This window comes from Hyposmocoma kahamanoa, unplaced genomic scaffold (assembly GCF_003589595.1).
Source record: "Hyposmocoma kahamanoa isolate Upper Pololo Valley unplaced genomic scaffold, ASM358959v1 202, whole genome shotgun sequence".
In the NCBI taxonomy this organism is placed as follows: domain Eukaryota; kingdom Metazoa; phylum Arthropoda; class Insecta; order Lepidoptera; family Cosmopterigidae; genus Hyposmocoma; species Hyposmocoma kahamanoa.
In genome coordinates this window covers 3,557,989-3,577,634 of record NW_020653726.1, presented here as the reverse complement: position 1 = coordinate 3,577,634, position 19,646 = coordinate 3,557,989, and the positions used below count along the sequence as shown (strand labels likewise).

Below are 19,646 nucleotides of genomic sequence, written 5' to 3'. Positions count from 1 at the left end.
GGCTCCATATCATAGGTCAAGTCGGAAAATGATATGAATACTCCACTCATAACGGATTAGGGCAATTTTAGAAGAAGTTTGAAAACGCTTATCGGTAATTCAGGTCAAAACTATAATCGTGTAGGAGCTAAAACTGCGCGGGTGCGAAATTAGTTTCTATGTTGCTAAATAATCGCTATAACTGTGTTCTACAGTTTGTTGTTATCTGAAGGAAATGGAGCAACGAACAAAGTTAAATATGTTGAAGATAAAGCATCAGCACGTTCAATAAACTGCAAACTAGTCTAAAAGCGCAGTAGAGCAGTAGCGGCTAGATCTATCGTCTGGCAGACGGCAGACGATCTATAAGCTCATAGCTTCTGGTTCGAACAGATTTGTGACTCTCTCGGCTTTATTCCAGTGTCGGACTCGGTAATTTAATAGCCCTCAGGTCCCGACGAGGCATTAGCAGCTTCTTTACAACTCCCTAATGGCAAAATTATTTACCGTGAAAATGTTTTAAAAAAAATCTGATATTTATAATTCCATGCCTAGAGGTGTGTTTAATAATATTTGTTTTTTTTTTTATTATTGCTTTTTCATTATATTTTATCCTCACACGTATACTTTTGGAAATTTAAATAATAGTTTTGTCAATATGTAGTTTTGAGTCGCAATAACTACATTCCGATTGAATATTTTAAAACCAAAAGCAGTTATCTCTATCTTAATTGGCGCTTTATGCTTAGTCCTCTAGAGAGGCATTACTATTCCGAACGACGGCTCTGTTTTAGGGCAAAGTTTGCGGTGAGCCGCGCCGACAAATGTTTAATTAATGCTTTATTGTGCTCCGACCGGCGTATTTGGTAAGATTCCCCTTGCGCACGCGCTCCTATTTCGCTAAAACCGCCATTCAGTACTGAGGACGGCCAGGAACTTTGTTTAGGACTTATTCATTGGAAGCTAATGAACTGAGACGAAAACGACTCGGGGCCTCGGATTACCAGCACATTGTGAGGTTGTGATGCCATTACCATACCTCTAGGTAGGTTTAACTTTATGGGAGGTCATCATTCGAACAATATAAAGTTTGATAAGGCATTACTTATTACCATTGTAACCTACAGCACCCTAACATTTGGAGATAAAGTAATTTGTTGATATCATTTGTGCACCATCATAAATTTACAAATTTGCTGATAAAAAAATAATAAAAAGATAGGTTTCGATCATTCATCGTAAATAACCAGTAGTTTTGTAACTTGTAAATTGTTACTTTGTATTGTTCTCTTGGGAAACGAAATAACTTGTTTCGACATGGTCAGATAGGTTCATAATGCGGTACAGAATGTTCGCAAATGAGCCCAGTGTCCTCGTTGTTTGATTAATGGAGGACGGACTAGGCAACCCGGTGATTGCAAACTTGGAACAATTGGTTTGAAGCGCACAAGATTGGTTACTGATCTTATGTAAGTACTTCAAGTTAGGTCGTGCTATCGCAGGAAATGGAAATAACTTTCCATTTTATACTTATCTACTGTATCATCAGTATAACATTTCTCGCCGCAATTTACTGATAGGTAACAAAACGAAGTAAGTACCTATATATTTTTTTAATACACTTATAGCCCCACACTAGGGAAACCCTACATCGCGGGTGCCATGGACACTCACATAAACAACCACAAATCATGGCCAAACTCACGAGAAAAATAAATCTAGGCCATATAAATATTTCTCCCGGCCCGGGAATCCAACTCGGGACCTCTGAGTGGCAGTCCGGTGTATGTCCAATGTAACCGTTCGGCCACAGAGGTAGTTAATGGAAACGAAATTATGCGCAAAGTTCGCTTTACGTTTTGTTTATTTTTAATCGACTTCAAAAAAAAGGAGGAGGTTCTCAATTCGACTGTATATATTTTTTTGTATGTAGGTTACGCGATAACTCCGGATTTGTGAAACGGTTTTGTTGATTCTCTTTTTATTGGAAAGAGGGTACCTCAGATGTGGTCCCATTTAAATTTGAAGAAAATTTGTCACCTCTAAATGTAGCAAACTAGGAGATGAATGACTTTTGAGCTCGGTTTGTTTCAGTATTCTGTACTGTTTTGTTATTTCAAAGTAGATATAAACAGGGTTATTTGTAAAAAAACTAACAATCTCGCAGGACCGTATTACTGACATCATAAACAACAACATTTATTCCGTGACTTCTTACAAAATATAATAAATTTATAAAAAATAAACAATTATTTTTTGTGAAATTACTCCACTAGTTTTGTTATTATTATACAGATCGTAAATTCTAGAAAAAAATCCTTCGATCCGGCCGGATTCGAACCGACGTCTTCTATTAAACCGTGCCAGACGCTATGCCAACTAAGCCATGGGACGAACCAGCGGACCTCACGAATTTTTGTATGTGCTTCTTATCGGGTCGGTTTTCAACGACTTTTTAGACGAATCGAATCGAAATAATTATTTCTAAAGTGTTTGATCTTTGTATTAATAACAACACTAATGGAGTAATTTCACAAAAAAGAATTGAAAATCACGGTGGTGAAACTTCTTGACATCGAATAAATATTTTAAAAATGAAGAATTAAGTTTTTGTTCTATCTGACTCTTTTTAGATGTATTCGGTAGTAAAGTAGTAAGTTTAAACGTGCAAACGTCCTCCACGACGACCCACATTTTCTTTTGTTACCGCACAGAATTATCACCATTTAGAGCGATCTTTGATATTTTTAGATTTGGACGAAAGTAAAAATGGATGAATTATTAAAAATGGATGATGGAACAGAAGTTGTTGTTTATGATGTTAGTAATATAGTCCTGCTAGTGTTTTACAACTAACCTCGTACAACAGTTTTTAATTTAGCAGTAACCTACGATAATTGAAATTGATGTCTATGTAACTGGTTATTAATAGTACAGTACTAAGATTTTAACGTTCAAAACCCTTTACTGTCCGCGTCACAGATCAAACATAGTATTACCGCAGTCCTTCAAAACTAGTTGCCCTTTCATCCTTGAGGCATAATTCTACATCAGCTATTGATTCAACGAACACCAATTGTGTCTGATGTATAGCACTATCATTATTTACAATTACATCTTATCTCTAATTGTTTTATTCAGACGTAGAAAATATTGTGTCAGAGGCAACCAGTTGGACCGGTACTTGGTACGTTAGATTCGACGGCGATTTTTGGAGCACCAGAATTACATAATTTGTTTGTGATGTTAAGGTTACTGACAGGTTGGGCAACCATTACAGTGTTGCAACTTTTAATACTGATTACTCTTCGCAATATTCATGAAGTCATACCCGTTTGTAGATTCTATCTAAAATTGCATAAAAGACAAATCATAATCGACTATTCTTTGACACTAAATGTTTATGTCTGTTCCTAGTATGATATGTTATTTCATCAAATGTAGCTCACCCACGTTTTAACGTGAATCCATTCACCGGATATTTTGCAACTATCATGTTCACTGAATTCTTATCAACATCTAGTTCAATTTATGCTCCTGTTTTGTCATCCGTTTTAGCGAACGGAATTAGCATCAAGACGAAATCATCGATCTTCTAATCTAAGTCGTGACGATTCGGTTTTGAAATTCTAAATTTTATTACAGGTGTTAAAGGTCTGTGTGGTCTAGTGGGTTTTGATTTCCGCTGAATTTCTTATCTTCCTTGTTATCTTGTGGTTTATTACCAATTAGGTTTTCTCAATTTCGTAAGACCATCTGACCCGATCCTGCGTTGTTCATACCGAGTGCAGACTTGACAAGTAATGTCGTCCACCAATCACCGTCAAGTGTAGGCGAGCGGCCGCTGTCCATCTATCACCTAGTATCTTTTCTGGAAATCTGATCTGTTTTGACCAGCAACACTTCTATTACAGTAATGCCCGAAATCTTTAGTTCAGTTATGGGTTCGTGCACCTTGATGCGGTTGGTATTTGTTATGGTCTGATTGACGACCTATTAAGAAAATATCCCGTAACGAAACAATAATAATGCAAAAGCGTTATACTCAATTAGATCGATATTATTCAGATGATAAAAATGCCTTTTGAGTACTTAATTACGTTTTATCGCTACAAGGAGATGCTCATGAGGCACGCCAGAGAGACGCCAAATACATAAAGAGAGACTTAAGCCTATAGGCCTATACTTTCAACTCAGCAGGCCAATTTTATTGCTTTGTTTGTGATCGGGCATTTAAAACTAAATTCGGTACGGCGATTCATATTAGGGCACATGCTAGAAACTAATTTCAAAGGGTTGCTGCTAACAAAATCGATAAGGGGGACTAGACACACACATATATATATATAGTCCCCTTTATCTATTACATTATATATATATATATAATGTATTATAACCATTGACCTATGATTATAACACGCTAATGTAGTTTTTCTAAAAAGTGCGCGATCGCGTCAGTATAAATTACTCTTTTATCATGTCTTTCGTTGTGTAACCGCATCTCCTGCCAAGTTCCCATTACATAAATACATTACATATTGACATGCATCAATGCCCTATCTATTACCGAACAAGCGTATGCAAGGGATTGGGGCATTTCCTGACGTAATTACACATGCACGGACGGCTTAATTAGATGTCCATTGAGCTGCTTTTAACCGCAGTCATCATCCGTAATAGCTTCTCAATGATCCTAGTGTGTACGACTACTTGAATGGCACTTAAGTGAAGGTAATAGAAACCAATAATAATAGTAAAATTCCAATAATTCAAGCTTATAACTCCCATCTCAATTTTATGTGTTTCTCATTTCACAACTTTACCTAATATGCACCAAAGTGATCATAATGTTCCTTTTACTATTTGCTTGTCAATTGTTATACACACACACGACAATAAATGCGTGATCAGGATATATAAATTTTCCTAAAATTGATACTTCGTTATTGCAATAAAGTTTTAATGCCTCTATAACTTTCATTACTTCATTAGACATTAGTGTTTGCCAGTTGCTACATCAGTTATGATTGTTCACACATTTTCAGAGCATCCGCCTGCCCACGCCGTGTTCTTAACAATATACTTACATAATAGCGTAACACCGTAACATATTGCCGGCCTTGTCCAACATTATGGCTATCGGTAGAAACAACACATCGATCAGCTAAATGTGTAATACGTTTTAAATGCCTAACTTTCACTAGGCTATTATGGAAAGCGCACGTGTGTGCGGTTGACAAAAGTTTCACTTACCTACACGAGTTGCCTTTGTGTAATAGATATTAGATACTTGTTTCTGCGCAAGCGTCTCGCTTGATAGATTTATAATCACGCTATAGATTGAGATTATTATGCTAATAAGTCAATAAATTATAAAGAGGAATTTTAAGTGCGAGAAGCTTTTTTGTTTCTCTTTAATAACTCCGCAATTAAGATTTATGATTTATGTTGAAGTCTCAGCATAAAAGGTGCGTTACAGAAAAGTTTTGTTCCATAGAAATGTCACTTTTGATTCCTTTAAAGTACCTGCCCTATACAAAAGGCATAGAAACGTGGGAACGAGTTGTTAGATTTCACTGTCCATTGATAATTCTTTTCCCACCGATCAATGTAGCTTGTGCAACTAGTATTAACCGGTGATTATCGTGTGGTTGCGGTCTGTCTGACCAGTTTACGCGGAAGGACGTTTTAGGCAGCGCCCGAAGCTTGCAGCGAAACGATGTGACAACCGTGGCTTTGCATGCGTTCCGCTTCTGTGACCACTACGGTCAATTAGGTTTGTCACGATTGAGCACAAAAATGTCTAGTAAAGCGTAAGAATGGCAAAGAAGTTCTTATTTCTAGAGTTTCTTTTGACGTGTAAAGCCAAAGAAATTTTTTTATGTTTTTTCATGGAAAAGATTCATGAGACAAACAGAGCATTCGCAGGTACAGCTATAAATTGCTACATAGCAAAGAATAATAAAACAATAAAGAATAATATAAATTCACTTAGCTACTGCTCGGGATATTTCAAATTCAGATGCAACTTTAAACGGCCAACCGTCCACTAAAAGGAATTAACAATGAGAATTCTTGCGATTCTTTTTTTTTCAGTTCTATTTTTAAGTCTTAAGGGCATGGTGAAAATGTAAAAATCGCATTTAATGGTCTGAATGGGTAGGGGAAGGATGTCGCCGATTATCGGACGTCATTACCGCAGCAAACTGGATATGTCGCCTTGTTGCATGGCCGCGAATCTCCTCGATTTATTGGGTAAGTCTCAGACGTGCTACAAAAATTAAGTAAAGGAAACACAAAAGTAGTTGAATATACTTGAAGCTGAGGGCTCAGATTGAATACGGTTGTATTATTTTTAATGATCGAGACGAGTTAGGGATCCGGACTACAATATCGTAAAACTACAAGCATATTATTGAGGGTTCAGTAAGTTTTTAATCGAAACCGTGACTGAGAAGTAGAGTATGAAGTAATATTATTGAATAACAAAAAATATACATATAAGATGGAGTGAGACCCAAGAAAGATAGTGACGTATTTCAACCATACGGTAAATCGGTTTTTAGCATTGACCTAATTAATAATAATAACCAAAGGTTTTGAGATATTAAAGAATACGAACGAAAAATACGGTTTTTAAATAATAATGACAACAAAAGATACAGGTAGTAAACTAGGAGCCTTAAACATGACTGACTAAACTTCACACGATAAAAAATCGCAAATTCAGTTTCATTCGATGGTTATAAGAGACATTTTAATAAAATTTTAATAATAAACACGTCACGGGACTAAGAGCTTATAGTTCGTTAGTATATTTCGTTTCCAAATGGCAAATGTTTAAATATCGTGTAATGAATTTCTCCGCATCTACCTTACGCGCTTCAAAACTTATTTTGTTCTAAAAGGCGACCCACCGAAAATAACCTGCGCCGAAGATGGCTTTTATCAACGAGTTTTATAATTTCGTAATCATATTGTCATTGAAACAAAGTTTATAAAATACCCGATATGTATTAGTCTCCTGTTGACACTCGTCTGCGCAGATGTTGTGGTTCATTTGTAGCCAGCCACACGTTCGTCTGAACAGCCTTTCCGATTATCGCTAATTGCTCGAGGCCCTTGGGATTTTTATTTCTATTCTTTTAAAAATTCCTCGTTAATAACTATGTCGGTCATACATGGCAATTTATTAAGGCATACGTAATTACTACTGGCCAGGATTCATTTAGGCAAAGATAAATTTATTTGCGATGTTTCAGAGTAAATAAGGGGGCACGGTTAGATTTTAGAGATACAACGTTTAAATCAAAAGCGAAACTAAAGTAATGTAACAACACGTTTGTTGTTTAATTTTATAAAAATTCAGAAACTGGAAATTACTTTGTTGATATTATTAATGGTCCAGTTGACTGAATTAAATTAATGGTTACAGTCAGTTATGTATACGAGTATATAAGTCCGGAGCAATTCACTAGTAGACTGTAAGTCCTAGAAACATGAAAACTTGAAGGTATGTTACTTTTATTTAGTATAGGTGTACTAAGAACGTATTTCACGAAATACAGAAGTGTCAAAGGGTAAAAATGTTTGTAGGAAAATTCGTTTTCCTTAAACTTGGACAAAGATGAAACTCATTACAAATATTCTATGACGCAAATGTTAATAGACTAACATGATTTTTTTTTCAAAACTACCCCTAAACAAAGATGAAACCACGTGTTAAAAGTTCCTATACAAACTGTAATACCCCATTACAGTTTCTATGCGAACTTTTTAACACGTGGTGCGATTTGCTTCAAAGTTGGTGTGGATACTTTAAATACAAAATAAACAAATACGTGTTTCTGGGTTTTCCAAAATAACCCCCAAAACGGGGTAAATAATTTAGGTATTATATGTACTATACACAGACATATATCTAGATAGACGCCGCAATTGTACGCACTTCGCGTGCCCAAAGTAAGTGAAATTCACTTAGTTGCCGCTGCTACACTTCAGAACGCGCTCGATCGTTATCGTAGATAAACACTAGTCGAAAACGCGAAAAATGCATATTTGTGCCATTATAAACAGCAAAAGCATCATAACTGTGGCTAAACGGGTAAACAGTGACGTTTCGTTCCACGGGCAAGTGATTTTGTAATCAGAAGATGCATCATTTATTTTAAAAACAATTTTTTTGGTTTTGTATGAATTTCGAGAAAACAAATATGCAACCAAGTATATGCTTTATGATTTGTAATACATTGCGGCTTTTACTTGGTGCGATATATTAGTGATCCTTTGTTAATACGCCATGAATATCGAACGAAAGCACCTTTGTATAATGCATTCAGTTTCGTGGTACGGCCGCTTGTACATTTCTTTGGCCAAATTTAACATTTAGTGATGTATACGTTAGGCAACCAGTGTTCTCGATTCTGATCGATTTTGAAAACAAAGGGACGATTTTGTTACAATGTTTAGTAACATTTCATATTTTTTTCGGTTTTGTAGTATCTATTATCAGTAGTATCTATAATTTCGACAATTTTTGCAGGACGTTGCCTCAAATGTCCGAATATAGTGTCCGAATATTGCAAATAATTACATACATCGCCGGATATGTAGTACGAGTAATACAAAAAAATATATAATGCAAAGAATTAATAGTGCGCTGTCTTTACAAAAACCTGGAGTTGGTTATACATATGAGTTCGTTACTTTCGAGGACGAAGGTGATCTAGTTTATTCCACCTAAGATGCTATACAAATAGCAGAGTAGCGTAGTTAGAAATCCGAGAAATAATAAACAAATCACAAAAATTTCTCATGAGGCCGTCATTAAGTAAACCTCTTCTGATTAATAAGATTTTACCATATTTTGTCAGCAATAACATTTTCATTTGTCTTGTCATTCATCAATTTGATCAATTACCAACAGAAAATCATCTAGTATAATTAATTAAGGCAGCCGCAAGTTCATATATTGACGTGCGCTTTCATTATTTAAGTTAATCGATAAGATCTACTATTACAAAAATATGTTATATAATAAGCTCATTTTATTAGAAGGACAACAATTTTAAAATTTGAAATGGATTAAAAATTAAAGTCTTAATTTTTTTATGTAATCAACGTTTTTTAAAAACAAGTAAAATAAAGGACTCAACTATCTTACTCTAGTATTTATCTACTATACTAATAGTACAACAACTTGTAATCAACAAATACTTGAACAAAAAATATTCTATTTAGAATCGATTAATTGGATGTCGATTAATTGGATGGAATACGCGTGTTTACGCGTATTCCGTTCAATCAATCTATTTAGAGCGGGCGGAAGGCGGTTTCATCACTAAATAGCTCTTGTGACGTCATAGTGGGTACAAAAAATGCGGCACGCTTAGTTTTCATAGAAATTGCTATACATGCGGCGTCTAGCGAAATATATGTCTGTGGTACTACACCCATATACTATGCTACTACAATTTTTGGACTGCTGCTACTTTTCATTGCGAACGAAGTTTTAGTTTTTTTTTATAATATCAAGTGACGGGACGAAGAGGTCGTGCGCCTGACGGTAAGCTCCACGCCTGTTCATAACACTTGTGTCACTCAGAGCTTTAAATTGCAAAGATCTGAGGGGTACTGCCACTACGCCTGTCTCCTTGAGACACAAGTTGACAATGTGCCTGTAATTTCACCAACACCCTTACCCTTCAAAATCAGAACGCAGTAATGTTAACATTACTGCTTGACGGCAGAAATAGGTAAGGGACACGACTAATAATAAGCTCTACTGCAAGAAAAATAATAGTAGTAATATGATAATAAATAATGCATGTAAACAATTTTACGCGGATAAAGTAAGATAGAACAGCTAGTAGATATATGTATATACGGTTAGTTAGTAACTCGTAGCTACGTCAAGGAACGAGGCGGAAATAGTATTAGGAAAGTTATTACCTTAAATGTTATTTAATTTTAAGTACTAAAACACGATTTCAATACAATGTGCCGAATAACGTCGATAAGCATTAGTCTTCCTTAAGTACCTATTTGTCGCTCAAAGCCGTCTGTGCAAACGAGTCATGAATTGCAAAACTTGCTTACGAAATGATGCTAAAGCAACGATTGATATGGCTTTGAATTGAACGATTTGAATTATAGAATCACCAACTTAACTTGCAGTTGAGGCATGCTTGCGTCGAACAAAATATGCAAAGTCTACAGCAAATTGAATTTTGCGAAATTACGAGACTAAGCACCTAATCAGACACTCCCCTTACAATAGAAAGCATAAATAATAATTAAATTTGAGTAATCATACGGTAGATGCTATTTGCACGCATGAATAAAAAATAATTAGTATTATTGACACTATCCCTTATCACTTTTATTCTAATGGTTTGATAGACTAGAGCCATCACAAGAGATCAATTACACAGGGTCTTAATAAGCCGTATAGAACTCACTCGAAGAGCACAGTTTAACATAGGAAATGAATTTCAGCTAAACCAGATATAGGTGTCTTCTGAAAAGGTAAGGCGGACATGACGGCTTAGTATTAATAGAAATCAATTACCAATTCTCATATAAAAGACATGTAAAAGCCATATATACAAATCAGGATCGAAGTGATTATTATCATTGATATTTATCATGATAATTATTGATATTTATAAAATTAATTAATACAACAAATTACTCCTGCGAGCAACGTCGTTTCACGTGTTTGTATCCGAGACATATCTAATGTCAACCTCAAAAAAAAACATGTCGTTTTAACTAAAAATTAAAGAGAAAAAACTGTGAATTAGGACTCGTCGGACATGTATACGATAATTATAATGACAATTATGAAAGAAAATAAATATCTTTATAATTTCAATAATAAAGATCCTTACAAAACACCGTCTATATGCAATTGATAACAATATGATTATAACCATCATATAAACAAAACCACCATTTATAAAGTTATAATTCATTCCGACACCGACAAAACGAAGATCCAGTATCGATCATTGAAATAGAAACTTATATTTCGAAGAGACACGGCTGTGATGATGTATAATAGCTTCACGAAAATTGAGTCACGGAAACGCGATTTCCTAATGAAACGTCTCACATTTCATTTAAATATGCCCAGCGAGAACTACAGGAATATAATTCAGCCGTGAAGTTAGTAAACAATGTTATGGAGCTAACTCAGGCTTTGGAGGAGGCGAGGGAACAATAAACTTGATAAAAGGCATCCTTAATTAGTTTGCTAACTTCTGTGATTGTTCTCTATGTTGAAATTTTAAAACCCTTTCCGTAACGATATATTTTACTGATTTTCAGAACAAATTCAACGATTTTGAGTGGTTCATACATTTTTGTAATTCTTATTTTTTTATTTTAATTCAACAGTGTTGGAGGTTGGTGAATTTCAAGTGTCAGAGATGTTTAACCGTAGCTTGCTTTTCTAGCTGCGTAGGCGTGGATTTATTTGTAGCTTTTCAATTTGCTGAATCATGATTGTACTTCATTGCATTAATATTTTGTCTTTTATTGCTACTGTAGCTGTATGTAAGCAGATTTGGTATTATGGAAATTGAGAATTGTATTTTATTTTATTTTATTACAGGTGCTTACATTTATTTTTACGAAGTCTATTTCCATAATTATGAGCAATCTCATACTAAAAAGCTTCTATATATGGACGTTCTATATACGAACGAAAAAGTTTCTCGATAATAGTCGTAAATTCGTAATAGTTTTTATGTTCTTATTTTATATATGCTATTGCACAAAAGGTCTATGCGATGTCATCATCGAGTTCGTTATATAACGCTAATGACCCTGGTACATACCTATTAATTCTAAAATTAGTAAAACTTAATGGAGCATGGAGAAACTTTCGCAGATTTCACGTGGTTATATATATAAATGAAAATATTATTATTATCTAACCAATATAATAATATATCTAAATAAATAATATCTAAACAATAGCTTTAGTCTTAGCCTATACACTATGTAAAATATTTTATGTAACGCCGTTGGTTTTCTTAATAAATAAAAATAAAATTAAAAAAAATATATCAAAATGTGACTTTGAATGAATTTGCTAAATTATATTCTATTTTGTATACAGGAAGAAAATCGTATCTTCCTTTACAGTGCTAATGGAGCTTAAAATTTTGAAAAAAATTAAAATGAATTACCAAAACGAAAAATTGAATTTTGTAAACTTTTGCCTCTGTAAATTCCATTCGTGCCAAAAGAGATAGTACTCTTGAATTTAAAACCATTTCAAGTTTATATTTTTTGCCACTGTTTTAACAATCGTTTAAAGTAGTTCAAAATCATGAATATTACATTTAGTTACATACTGTATTTCGTCTTATTTATTATCATTGTTTATGTTAGGAAATTCGAAATCTCCAGTCACTTGCCTGTTAATTTTGGTAGACTCACTGTTATATTTGATAGACACAATTTACTTGTAAACTACTATGATAATGTACCTTTCAAACCAATTCCCTCTCTGATTAAACACCATATATCTTCACATTCGTCTCGGCTATATTCGAAGCAGTAAACATATCTCAAGCATGCAAATGTCAACCTCACGTGTTAGTGAGTTCTGTACCGAGTAATTTGTCCCTTATTTATTGCTCTCCACTTGATGTATTTTGCAAGGGATATTTAAATCGTGAAATTATACATGAGTTATTCAACCGACTCTCGTTCAGACACTTTATAAACAACGTGGGTGTGATATGACAATGCTGTTTTAATGCATTTCTGTGGACTAAAAATTAAAAAGGGACACAGAGGTATGACGAGATGGTTTTTATTGTTATATAGATTGACAAATAAATTACTTGTGGACTTTGCAACGAAGGCGATTTTCAATCTTTCGATATCAAAGCTCATGCTGACAACATCATAAAATATTTCATAAAAATTCCACAAATTGGCGAATCCAAATCTAACTTTAATTTGACGTTGCGATATTGTTAATAGATAAACAAACGACATAAATAATAATAAAGTAATAAAATAAAACTTGAAGAGCTGGTTTGAATTTTTATTAGCTTATTAAGAGTTATGAAATCAGCCACACAAAACAGTGGAATCGAATTTAATTTGGCATTTACAACTGTTCTGAAGTTCAAATTAAAATGCTTAATGAAGTTTCTTGGAAAGACAATGTATCAAATTCTATTATTTTCGTAGCAGTAGAGCTCCTTGTGAAAGAGTTCCTCCAGCGAAAGTAAAAAAAAAATTAATAATTTATTTGTTTCTCAATTTGGTTCAACAATTCATGGTAGATCAGGTTCTTCCTTTAAGCAAATATATGCTTGTGTTGGGAAAGCCTTGCAACTAAGCTTAAAACTGAGAATTTACAACAAAGTTACATCAGTGGGTTAGTTTTAAATAAATAATAAATTTAAATAAAGAAATATTGCTACCTTCCTTATTTGTGCCACCAAGTAACGTTTACATTACCGCGTTCCGGTTTTGAAGAGTAAGGGTGCTGGTAAGGGTGATTACAGGCACTTGGGACATGTCAAGTTATGCTCAGTGGCCATGCCCGTCAGATCGCGATTTAAAGCTCTGAGTTGCACTGCAACTGTCATTGACAGGCGTCTCGTCTACCATCAGGACTCGACTTGTTCATCCCGTTACTTAGTATCATAAAAAAATTAAGAATTTATGTGCATTTTTATTGAATTGTATTCAATGATTTTATGTGAAATTACTCGACTAGTTTGTTATAATTATTAATACAAAGATCGAACACTCAGGAAAAATTCCTTCGATCCGGCCGGATTCGAATCAACGTCTTCTAGCATACCGTGCCAGACGCTATACCAACTAAGCTACGGAACGAACGAATAAAAATTATATTTTGCTACATTACTACCATTTATGAGAATTCCAATTCTGTAATTACCAATAAAGTTCAACCAAAAAGTATATTGTTTCTCAAAAATATTACTACAAAGCCAATGTGTATATATACACATAGATAATTTCCAAATGTCTTTGTTAACAAGAAATTCCTGCATAGTTCTAGATAAGTTAGCAAACAATTCAGAAACTAAAACTATTCGCAACTATTCAGACCGAAACAGTCCAGTGGTACTAAATAATGTAGGTGCTAGCTGTATTTAATTAACAAATTATACAAACAATACGAACCTGCTGGTTTGTCTATGTTGGGGCCAAAGCAGCGATCCCAGCATCGTTGCTTACTCCTCATCCTTTGAGAGCCAGTAGTAAACCAGTGGGTTTACTTAAACTGTAACAATGGAAATAAATTGTTATATTAATCTGCTATATCTCCACTAAGGTCCTTTGTACTATAAATATAAATATTAGGCTACATCACATACATTATTCTGATCCTATTTAAGTAACTAAAACACATATGTTGTGGAAATCGAAAACAACGACGATACCACAAACACCCAGACCCCGAGACAATATAAAAAAAAGTTAGTTTTTCTTAAATTGCCCCAGGCGGGACGAGTCTTTCGATAAAGACACCATAAAAATCAATGTGCAAGCCAATTGACAACGGAAGAAGTCAATATTATTCTCTGAACTCAAGTAGATTGCAATATTTAAGTCATTTTTTTATCTCCTCACTTGTAAGTAACATATCGACACATCCGTAGAACAAAGGTCTATGTGTAAGACTACTTGTTCTCAGGACATAGTACATTTCGTTCGTTCTTCTTCGCTGTGGATGTCAGATCGACCTTTGTTCGATTTTATATTTCCGAAACGAAGTAAGATATATATATTCTCAAAATACCTTTACATAGGACCTAGTTTGAATAACGAAATTGTTCTCGTAACGTATTTATTCTCTTTTCGCTATATAATCACATCGGACTCTGTTCTTCGGATGAGTCGATATGCTCTATTAGTAACACTTAGTTTTAGGCGTAAACCATTTAGTTTCGTTTTTTAATTTATTTATTCAAAACACACAAACTACATAATTACACAATACATAAAAAAATACATGAATTATTCACAATACCATGTACCATGTGGTGCCATGTACCACACATAGACAACCACAAATCACACCCAAACTCACGAGAGAAATTAATGTAGGCCATACACATACTTCTCCCGGCCTAGGAATCGAACCCAGGACCTCGTGACGTGACAGTCCAGCATGGTAGCCGTTCGGCCACGGAGGCAAAAAAAAAATTCAATGAGTGGATCCTTTCATGGACAATTTCAGATAATAAGTTGTACCTAGGTACACAATTTGGGCTAAAACTGAACACCTTTTCCATGAGATTTTCGGTGAAGGAAAACATCGTATGGACACCTGCACACTTGTGCAAAGCAATTTAATTATGTGTATGAGTGTCCCAATTATTATTATTATTATTAAAAAACTTTAAAGTTCACACTTTGTTTTATGACTTTTTTAAATACATACTTATAACGGCAACCGCAGCAATGTCTTACTAGATAAAGCAACTAAACTATCGCAGGCAAGCGTGCTGGAATTTTCAACGATATCATCACAAACGTCGATATCATCAAGAGATTTTGTGGCCAATTCCAGAGCAGTATGGACGCTAAGACATTTTTACCGCTGCTAGTGTGCATGAATTATTTTGTTCTATGCTTCTGCAATTTTTTTCCGAAAGTTTTTTTGCTGTTTATTGATAAAATAATTAATTTTAGTCGCAGTAGAGCTCCTTGTGAAAGAGTTCGTCCAGGGAAGTACTGTACCTTACCTATTTCTGCTGAGGAAAAGTAATGTTAACCTGGATTTAATTAAGATCATATGGGACTTGTAAACTTATGTTTCAGGGTGACGGGCTCAGTGACAAAGCCCCTCAGATCTTTACCATTTAAAGCTCTGTGTGGCGATGGAACTGCTATTGACAGGTGTGTCGATTACTACCAGGCGCACGACTTGTTCGTCCCGTCACTTCGCATCATAAAAAATGAGCTTTGGACCTCTATTACATATCACGGAAAGTGACGATGAAGACGACAATGTTGCCACCCACACCATTACTATATTTTCTTTATTTTAAAGCGTCTTCATCCGATATTGTCTGTAGAATCTATTTACATACCTAATATTTTCTTACCAAATATTCACACCACCTGCGAAATATCAAATATTTTCCTTCCTAAGTTTGTCCAAACTATCCGCAGTTCAATTAAGTCCAATTATACCGCATTCAAATTTCTCTAACTTCCTAGCTTCTCAATTAGCACTTGAGTTGAGAAATAGAACAACCACAGAGTGGGTGATACTTCAGTATAAAAGCAGTCTATTCAATTAGATTTTAAATTTACATTTCATGTGTGCACGATGTATATTTGAGCGTTACTTTGTAAAACTTTGTACTTAGTAGCTATTGATAAAACAAAAGGCAGATTAGCCAAGAAGACAGATTTTCTTTCGTAACTACCTGTGGTTGATTTTTATCTTTTCCTTTGTCATTTACACAATTCGTCTTGTTCACGATCTAAATAGCAATGTCACATTAAGATGCAAAACAACTACCACTACTATTGAAGTACGTAGTGACATTACTATTGGTAAAGTACAAACTATACTGTGGAACAGCGTTCCTCATTAGGAGAGCAGTGTAGTAAGAGCCAGATCTGAGATAACGCAACGCATGCCGCATGGGCCCATTGTTTTCGCGCCCAGATGCCTAGATAATGCGGCGAAAGCTCGAGTAATATGCAAAGCTCTTAGTTACGTCATAACATTGCATGTGATCAGTATATCATCTTTTAATGGGCAATTCCATTACTTAGTCAAGAATATAAGACGCAAAGAACATAAATATCTTCGAGCTGGTTGTAGAACTGCATTTTGAAATTTAGTATATTGTTTACGTAGTTTACAATATTTACATATGTTTTGCAATGCTACGTCGTTATCTTTACTGTAGCACTATTCTCCTTTAAGACGAACTTATATTATGCGTGGACATTGTGATTAATTAATTTTTTTTTCAGCAATTGTACTTGCTGTTGCAATATATGCAAACCGCATTGCGTCTAGACGACAATGAGTCATACTGCGTATTTAGAACAACAACAGTTTCTTTGGGCCCTTTGGATCTAAATAGATGTTGACAAATTAGAAAGCTTTAGCTAATGTTGAGATTTCGAGCTAATTAAATAAAACGGAGAAAGGTTTCAGAGGTATTGACATAATTGATACAGGTCTTATAACAAACAATTATCAGTTCAATTTACTTAGTTGGGACATAAAAATATATAGTAAAGCAATTACAAAATACGTAAGCTAAATAAAAAGTATGTAATAAAATTAAAGGCATAAACACCATTGGTACGGCTGCTATGGTTCATAATCGTAAGAAACCTCAGTAAAAAGACAAGTATAAACTCATTTCGTCCAAAAACTCATTAAACAGAAACTAAACGTCAGATGTATTAATAGGAACCGCCCCAACTGGTTTGGTGAGAGAATGTTCCGATTTTGCTTACTCTATGCAACCGGGTGCCGGTCTGAGTGTATCCTAAGTAAGCAAGTCGCACGTGGCCGGGTATCGGTACTGGTTTGGTACTAGAACGTTGCTGGACTAATTAAAATAACAACGGATAGATATGGCACCTCTAAGTTGCGTTCTATAATTGGAATTCCGTTTGTGACTACCGGTGGTACCGAGAGACCCTATTAATGCAGATCGAGATTGCGTTGAGTTTGGTTTGATGCCGTTGGATAATGAATTACACGGGAATTGGAGTTCCGGGTTCATATATTCATTTTTTTTTGTGTACCGCTAGTAACTTCTGCCAATGGAACAAAAGTATTTGTAGCATCCTCGTTTTTACTCTCCATTAGGTTTCATTGTAGCGTATGTAAAAATACTTGAATCACGCATTGATGATGTTGTAAATTTCGAATATATTTTCAATAATGCATAGTGTGTTAGATAAATTTGCTACAAACCTGTCAACGATCAAAAGGCCCCATCCTTTTGGTCCTTGACAGGTTTCCGCTGTCAGGTAATGTGACAGTTATTGTATTGTTATCAAAAGTCTCAGCTTCCGGAAGGGGTTTCCGAACTTATCGTGATCTACATATAACGTGGGTTGTAAAATTGACAACTCACTTGTTAGCTTCAGCTTGGCATCTTCGCCCTGTATTTGTTGATAGAATATCTATTAAAGTTTCAAATTAACGTAATCTGCTATAGACGATACGTTAAAATTTGATATGTATGGCTACTGTACTTTTGTAGGTCATCACTTGCCGCAGCAAATGGACGGACGACCTGAGCAAGATGGCCGGTAGCGGCTGGTACGGGCAGCACGGAACCGGGAGAGTTGGCGTACTCGGGAGGAAGATGATGTCAGCAATAGATGCGTGTAAGCTGATTATGATGACGATGACTGTATTTTTACGAATATATGTTATTCGAGGTAAAAATACATGTAATATCTTAATTAAATCCACCTAATACATTTACTACGGCCGAAAAAGGCTGCCTATCATGTTAAATTCGATCAATACCACCATTGTTAGAACACAATGATTGACACCTGTATCTCAAAGAGTTTGGTTTAACAAATGTACCTATAGTGTTCGAAACACTGCGGATGTTCTATTTGCCCAAACAGGCCGAAACTAAGGCAAACATAACGGAAGACAAGTACGAACAAAGCCCTCTTATCTCGAGAGTTAAATAGTAAGACGAACGTGACTGAGATTGTATTTTTCTGTAAGTTCAGATTAGGAAAAGGTGTGTCAACGTTTGTGCAGTGTTTAAGGTCACAGGTGCTCACAATTATGAAATCTCAAAAGAAGTTGAAGATTGCAATGGGAAAATTGATCAGTTACCAGAGAAGTAAAAATACAGCAAAAAACACATGACGCGCGCAATTATTTATTTCTGTGAGTTGGATATATATAATTTATGAACAGTCATAACGTGAAAGGACATAAAACTTGATCTTTTAAGCAGTAAAATGGTACCAATTTTTTATATATTCTCTGAAAGCCCATAATTTCTAACTCAGGGACAAATATTAACTATTTGTTTTTATTCAGAATATGTTAGTAACCATCACAACTTATGTTACAAAAAGTATGTAGTAATATTAATACCTGTAATAAAAAAAAACTTGACTATAAACTACCTTAATTTCATTTATCTTGTTCGATTCTAAATTAAGTATATCAAAATAGCCAATAATTTTGCTGCTAACATTTTATTTGACGTCTTTTTTTGGGCAAATGTGATTTATGACGTAGTAACTGTATCAAAAAGTGGCATAAATTCATACCGTCCCGAATAGAAATGTGACTTAGCTAATCAATTTGCCGCAGTACGATTCGGAGGAGTGTTACTTTTAAGTTTTGCAACTTTCCTCCTGAATAGCCACTGCTAAGGCTCGACTTGTTTTGTTCATAATAGCGCAACAATAGCTTAGCCGGGCCTTTACCTGCCTTTTGCAACTAACCAGTTTTTGCCGTGATGAAGATATGAAAAGGCGTAAAGGCGCGTGCGGCGCGTTCCATTTCGCAAGAGTAATTAAGTCGTTATCTGATAGTAAGGTATCATTTCTTGTCAATCTGACACCTTACTTAGATTAAGCAGAAACGAGTTAAATAGGATTGCTTAATTAATTTTGCAAATGTATACAAAGTACTC

General features: G+C 34.9%; 1 protein-coding gene across 1 annotated transcript in view; it reads right to left on the bottom strand.

Moving 5' to 3' along the window:
* Positions 1 to 19,646, bottom strand: part of LOC113226828 (cadherin-86C) — a 133,765-nt gene that overhangs the window by 61,596 nt on the left and 52,523 nt on the right. Inside the window, exon 2 of the mRNA XM_026459600.1 lies at positions 14,164 to 14,263. Coding sequence (XP_026315385.1) covers positions 14,164 to 14,207 — 44 coding nt within the window. The 5' untranslated portion in view covers positions 14,208 to 14,263. The remainder of the gene's footprint in view (positions 1 to 14,163; positions 14,264 to 19,646) is intronic.